This window comes from Oryzias latipes, chromosome 5 (assembly GCF_053564925.1).
Source record: "Oryzias latipes strain Hd-rR chromosome 5, Olatipes_Hd-rR_3.1".
Classification (NCBI taxonomy): domain Eukaryota; kingdom Metazoa; phylum Chordata; class Actinopteri; order Beloniformes; family Adrianichthyidae; genus Oryzias; species Oryzias latipes.
This window is the reverse complement of record NC_136241.1, coordinates 22,477,788-22,485,226: the sequence shown is the minus strand read 5'-3', so window position 1 is coordinate 22,485,226 and position 7,439 is coordinate 22,477,788. Positions and strand designations below refer to the sequence as shown.

Here is a 7,439-nt window from a genome sequence, read left to right as displayed (position 1 = left end):
TTTCCCCTCACTGGGAGCTGGAACTGCTGCAGGAGGTGGGAACCCTGCTCACCTGAGTGGCTGTCAGCCAGTCCAAACAGAGAGGACACTCCGCTCTAGGACAACCTGGATCCTTGTCTGTTTTTGCTTGTAAAACTTTTATGAGCATGCATTGACCTCATTCATCCGAGTCGGAGAAAACAAACAGATGATTGCTGTCTGCATCTTTCAGAGCAGTGTCAAAAATTCTCTGTTATGAGACTGGGAGAACCAGATGTGAAGCTCAGTGCTGTGACTAGATATAAAGATGGTGTGATGAAGATGCTCATGTGAACCTGAGGATCGATGCCTTTTTACTCCATGTTTTATTCTGTATCTTTACTGTCTTTAATGTTTTTATCTCCCTATATTTAATCTTGTGTTTTAACGTGTTGTAGTGTCTGTTTTCTTTTTTTCTTTTGTGTTCAGCACCTTGTGTCAACTGCTGTTGTTGGAATGTGCTATATAAATAAAGTTGAGTTGAGTATGTGCTATTCTTGGACAGGTCAGCGTCCATCACATGACCACAAATAGAATTCCTCACTCCTGAGGACAGATTTAAAGTTGTTTTAATGTCTGTGAAGTTTACAATGCAGTGAGTGACAACACTGTTTCTTCATCTCTCGTTTGTGCAAATGCAGGGGTTTCTACCTCTATGTTCTATTGAAGCCTAATTAAGCTGAATAAACCTGATGAGACATCTTTCTGACTGCACTCATTGTGGAATGAACCTGTTCAGATCCTAATCTGGCTGAGCAGGAGGAGCGTTCCCAACCCCCTGAATATTTGAAGGTCTGATCCACAGCAACACGCACAAACGTGACGTAAATGCAGCTGTAACCAGGAGTTCACACTTCTGAGAAAAGCATGAGCTTTAGTTTCCATTTAGTTTTTTTAACTCAGTCTCCCAAACGTTGGTATCCTCTGTGTCTTTTTTATCCTCCATGTCTGTTTTTGGTGAATCCACATTCAAAATGTTCAGGTCTTCTGCTGATGCAGACAGGACATCTTTTGCTCTGCTTTGTGTTTCATTGTTTTTTTGGCAATTTTTCCATTTTTCTCCTCTAGGGTTAAAGAAACGGTTGTTTTTCAGGCCGACTTTGTGCCTTGTAACCCTTCTCAACCTTTGATTTAATGTGAAACCATCTCTAGAAGAACATAACTTTTGATCATAAAGCCCATGCCTGCCCCCCCCCAACAGTAGCCAGGTTAGGCTCTGGCAGCCCCGTGACCCCAAAAGGGATACAGCAAAGGGTTAAGAAAATGGATGGATGGCTGAAGCCATGAAGGAGAGGTTCTGAGGTCACCCTTCATCCCAGTTGTGCTTGATCGCTGAAGCACACCTCTAACTCAGCTTCTCCAGCACTCTGCAGTTCATGTCGGGGCACAAAAGAGGAGCCACGTTACTTGTCATTTCACTGGCTATCCAAGCATTTCGGAACATTGTAAGATTTTTTGTATTTTTATCTTTAAAAGACCTATGAAGATAAAAAAAAAGAAAGAAAAAGGTTATTTGGTCACTCTAAATTGTCCATAGGTGTGAGTGTGAGTGTGCATGGGTGTGATATGTGTGACCCTGTGACAGACTGGCGACCTGTCCCGGGTGTCCCCTGCCTTCGCCCATAAGTGGCCGGGATACGCTCTGGCAGTCCCGTGACCCGGAAAAGGGACAAACGGAAGGAGATGAATGAATGAATGAATGAATGAATGAATGAATGAATGAATGAATGAATGAATGAATGAATGAATGAATGAATCAATAAATGAATCAATAAATGAATCAATTAATTAATCTTTAAAAGAACATTTCCTTTGCATGTCTTAGCTCCCCACACCAGTTGATGCTGCTCCGAGAGAAAGAGAGGAAGCTCAGAAGGGAACCAGGATTGTTTTTTGATGGTTAGTGTATATAATCTGGATTTACTGTTGCTCCTATTTATTTTTTTATGATTCCAGTTTTTTTTTCATTTGACAGTTTCATTTTCAAACTGCAGCTCTTTTTGAGTTCATGTGAGGCAAGAAATCAATCGGAACTCTTTTTTTCTGACAGGAACCAACATTTAAAGAGCTTTCTGGAAACAGACGTGTGAGAGCTGCTGGATCTTGATGGAGGATTAGTCCACACAGCGCCTGCCAAGAAGTGGGTCAAAGGTTCTGGCTCAGAGGCCGCAGCGTCTGATAAATATGCAGTGTGGGGGTGTGGGAGGGCAGAGCAGGGCTATAAAGGAGCTCAGCCTCTGTAACAGGACTGTTGTGTCCTCAGATTGGATCAGAGGAGCGGACTGAAAACAGGAACCAGCACCAGATTCTCTCACAGTAAGTTCTCGAACAGCCGACCTTAAAGATCCACAAAGATGTTCTGCTCACTCTTCATTTTGATCTTTCAGAGCAGCTGAAGACATGGACAGCATGCAGGAGCTGATCCCATTTGCCAAAGAGATGCTGAGACAGAAACCGGGCCGGGGCCTGCTGAAGATCTACCTGCTGGGCTCTGTGCTGGCGGTTCTGGGAACAGCCATCAGCCTGGTCCAGACTGTGTGCCGGCCCTTCTCCTCTGGAGATCCGGTGGACCCAGAAATGCTGCTCATGCTGGCCCGGGTGCGGAATGAGGCTGAATCTGGGACAAAAAACAGTCTGGAGTGGTTCACAGAGGAAGAGGAGGAGGAGGTGGTGCTGGATGAAAACCGCTTTGCCAAGACCCAGATTCTGCACAGCTCCAAAAGCCACACGTTCAGCCCACGAAACCAAATCAACCGCCTCCATGCGTCCTAGTAACAGCTGGATCCTAGCAGGGGACTTTTTATTGGAGGCTGCCCTTCACAGATAGTCTGACTGCAGCGCCCCCTTGTGCTGCAGGGCCGTTCCTGCACCTGTGTCAAGGTTTAGGCTTACGTGATGCTCAGGCAGAGACGGGGCGGAGCCTCAGTTGTGCACTTTGATGTCCAGCAGGAAAAGATGTATGAGAGCAAACCAGAGTCCAGGAAAAGGTTCTATTAGGACTTTTCCAGTTCTTTCTGCACTGAAGGTTGAGGTCATCGGTTCTGACTGGAGAACCCTGTTTGCTTTGAAGGAGCCAAAACTGATTTAGAGTCAGGAGTTCAAGAAAAGCGCTTAAAGGCAGTTTACGTCTGTATCAGACAAATAGTACTTTGTGAGAATGCAAACACTGTGATTTTTTTATACCAATAAAGTTTTTATATATATTTAATTTGGTTTGAGTTTCTTGCAAACACACTTGAGTTCCCTTCAGGAATATTACCAAGTTTTCAACAAAAGCTCAAACAGAACCTTTATGAAATTACGTCCTTTAGGAAAGTAATGAAGGTTCTTCCAAACATCATGGGTTTGTGTGGGAGGAATCAGTTCCCAGTTCTCAACCAAGTGACATGTGTGTTGTTGTCATGGGACATTCATGTGACTGCAGTGCTGGTGTGCTAAAGATTGGACATCAACAAACTTAAATTTTATCCAAAAACATTTCAATGCAGCTGAACGTTGCAACATTTTTGTTGTTGGATTTGTGTCCTTTAATTGTTTAAACCTGTTTTTTAAAAGAAAATAACCAAAATTTGAAACACAAGCTGTATGTATGACAGAAAAGGAAGAATAGACTCAAGCATCTGGGAGATTCTTTGCTTTTACAAAGATCCAGTCACTGTTTGGAGTCTTGCATCCATCTTGCATCCAAAAAAAAGCTTTACAAACTAAAGAAATCAAAATTGATGCTTCATATTTCATCCATTCTTCTAAGGCTGCAGGATCTTCCATCACAAACATGTGAAAACCACTGAGTCCAATTTAAGATAGATTTAACATATTAGAGGATTTTAACTGAAGGTCAAAAAACAAAATCCACAAAGAATTCTTTGATTCTGAAAACTAAAGGTTTGAAACACAGCCTGATGTTCCTGACTCTTCCTGCCCTTTAATTAAAATTTCACAGTTAGATGACCTCTGATTCCTATAAACATAACAGTTGTCAAAATAGTTTTTGTATTATCTACACAGCCAAAGACCATCTTATATTAAATAAAATCCTCAGCTACAGCTGTTTTGCATAGAAACAGACTAAAGCAAAAAAGGAGCTCAGTGTCAAGTTAATTTAGTGGATTTTGCAGTACTGCACAGCAGAACTGAGAGGTTCAGAAGGCTGCAAAAAGCTTCCATAACAGGCACCACTGACAGAAGATCACACTTCTTTTAATTTTTTAGCATTTTATTTTAAGTTAACTTTTAATTTATTCATGAATTACACATTCATTGTATTTATCTTGTTTTTATAGTATTAGTTTAGTATAATTTATTTTTATGTTTCCTTTCCGAGTGTGGTATGTGTGCTAGCCGGATAGCTGAATTTCTCCTGTTGGTGATTAATAAAGTATTTTTGACTGTACTCTACTACAATGCTGCCTGTAGGCAGTGCTGCAGACACAGAAATACAGAAAAACACAACTTGCTTTCCAAAACGAAGGGTTCAGACCTGGATGTAAACTTTTAGAGAGCAAAGAAGAAAAGAAAATCTGTCAGAATAATTTAAACCAGCTGTTTGCCAACACCCCCTAGGAGCTGGGGGGTAACTATGAGTCATTTTCAACCATTTTCTTTATTTTTCTAAAACAAGGAAATAAAAAAATTATAATAATTCTTTGAATATTGTATGGCATTTGCATTTAGCAGAAAGCCCAACAGTCCACTTGTTTCTCTGAAAATGTGACCTTTTCCTAAAACATATCATGAACCAGTTTTTCCTCAGGTTAGAGGTAAAATGAAATTACTCAGTAAATGATAAATGTTTTATAGCATTCGAGTTCCTTCTTAGAAGGCCTAAAGCACGTTACAGTCAAAGACCCATTCACACACTTATGACAGCTCTGCTGCCCTATGTGGCATCAACAAATGCAGATTTGTTGATTTGGGCTAAAAATGACATAATTGTAATTAAAAGACCACTGACATCACCTTTAAAATAGATTTAAAAGATGATTGGAGAGGGACTTGAAGGATTTTCCTCCTGACAGACTGTTTTTAACTAAAACCAAAATAAGTCATAAAATGAAATTCCCACAAAAAATGTTAAATATTTATGACTGATGTAAAAACGACCTGAGCTGAATCTAAAAATTTAATTTAAAGAAAAAAAATAGTTTTTTTTAAAAACCTTCTTCAAAAGATTGATGCCCCCCACCCCCCGTTGTTAAATCTGCAGCAGTTTGTTTTGCAGTTCTTAGGAGGATTTATGGGGTATTCAGAAGGAGCTTGAGTTGCCTGCAGTGGTGAGATAACAGAACAATAAGACCCCCCCCCCCCCCCCCCCCCACACACACACACACATGTATATATATACATAAAAACACAGAGGAGAAGGCCGGTCTCAGGAAGAGGAGACAGATGGAACCGACTTGCATTTAGGGTTCCTCAGTCATATTTTCATGTGCTGTTGGCTCAGACACCATCTCTTCCCTTCATGACCTCTGGGGGCCACAAGGCTGAGCCCAGTGCAGCTGAATACATTTCTACAGTGAGGGTGTATCAGACTGGAAAAATCCATTGGTCCGGACCCAGTCCGCCTAATTTGGTCCGGATCGAGTCCTGGACCTTGCCTTTGGTCTGTATCCAGACTGCCGTCAAAGGCTACGTTCACACTGCAGGCTGAAACGACCCAATTCCGATTTTTTTTGCCCCCATGCGACCTGTATCTGATCTTTTCATGACAGTCTGAACGACACAGATCCGATCTTTTCAAATGTAACCCAGGCCACTTGGGTATGTGGTCCTGAATCTTATACTTATCCGATCTTTTGAAAAGCGACTTCTGTCTGAACGGCCAGGCCACATGAATCCGACCAGTACGTCATCGATACGCTACGAAGGTCATCATTCTGCTTGAAGAAGGCGGGAACAAGAACATCCGACCGTGGTCAGAGGCACAGGGGAGACCTTTTCCAGGGCCGAAGGCGGATCCTTCCCCGTTCTGACCCTCAGATTCTCCAGAGCAGGTTAATAAAGAGTCAATAGCAGTTCTTCTGGGGGAAGTCTTCTTTTATTACCGTTCTCCTTCCTCCCTAACACACAACACGCGCCCCACACTGCCCCCCTCATTCCCTACCTTGCTGCAGGCGCTCTCTCCTCTCTCTTACACACACACGCGCGGCCCCAGCATATACACATCCCATTCCACTACAGTGGGTACAGACGATTCTGGCTCCAATCTTCTTCTTTCACTTTCGGCTTCTCCCATCAGGGGTCGCCACAGCGAAACAACCCTCCCATGAGGATGAGTCGCATGGTTAATTTGGCAATGTTCTTACGCCGGATGCCCTTCCTGACGCAACCCTCTCAATCCAACCAGGCTTGGGACCGGCACAGCAGCAGAGAAGGGAATAGGGAGCAGCCCGGATTCGAACCCTGGTTTCACGGACGGAAGGCGCCACAAACCAGCACGAGCCAAAACGGCCCACGATTCTGGCTCCAATACCTTCTTAACATGAGAAGATAGTAATTGTCCCGGCTCCTTTGTGAAAATAAATGCAATAATGCAAAAAGAGCTCCGCTGCTGACAACGCTGTTGTTGACATCCATTGCTAACGTTAGCTACTCCCACGAACAACAGTGACGTCGTTCCCCGTTGAGTACTCTTCTGCGCATGCGGGTCACTTCTGGGTCATTTCACGTTCATACAGGAGATCACAAAAATTTGCATTTAATTGAAAATATGAACGGCCTTGCAAAAAAAAATCGGATTTTTGTCAAAAAATCGGAATTGAGCATTAAGCCCTGCAGTGTGAACGTAGCTCTAGGAGACTTTCCTGTTCTGGACTAAAGCTTGTAAACAAAACCACATGACTAAAGATCTCTTCAGTTCATTTAAACTTTATGTTTTGCTGACCAATTTTAAACGTCTGAATCAACTTTTTACTGCTGCTTTGGTTTGGTGGAGGCATGCTGCAGGGCGGTAACTGACAAGAAGACGACTAAGAAGGTACACTGATAAGTTTTTATGATAGATTGTTGGGAAAACAATGAGAAGCAATGTGTGTCACGTTAAAAGTTGTTTCAATTAGCCAGAATTAATCCGACCACATTTCAATGAGTTTCTTTGTCTCATTTTTTGAGTGTTGTGGCATTATTTTTAAGAGATTTCTGATGAGGAACTAAAGCCGGGTTTTGGCGAACTGAAGCTCAGTCCGATTGGAAACGAACCCAGACAACCTCAATAGATGGGTTTGAGAGCGGTTCCCGCCTGGGTGTATTCAGACTGAAAATTTGTTCCGAAATATCGGGGGAAACAAACTTTCACTTTAAGTGAACCAAATGTGTCCAGTCTGAACACGCCCTGAATTAGTTCCATTGAAATGCACCAGTTCCAGCCTATGAAAGATCTTCTCTGACAGGTATGTAAAAAAACTCAAGCCTTTTTTCGC

The 7,439-nt window shown here is 42.5% G+C and overlaps 1 protein-coding gene across 1 annotated transcript; it reads left to right on the top strand.

Annotated features, from left to right (window-relative positions):
• Positions 1–2,215: 2,215 nt before the first annotated feature.
• LOC101156885 (G0/G1 switch protein 2) lies at positions 2,216–3,226 on the top strand. Its single transcript, XM_004068910.4, has 2 exons — positions 2,216–2,334; positions 2,406–3,226. The coding sequence occupies exon 2, from the start codon at positions 2,419–2,421 to the stop codon at positions 2,788–2,790; it is 372 nt and encodes a 123-aa protein (XP_004068958.1). The 5' UTR covers positions 2,216–2,334; positions 2,406–2,418; the 3' UTR covers positions 2,791–3,226.
• The last annotated feature ends 4,213 nt before the right edge of the window (positions 3,227–7,439 follow it).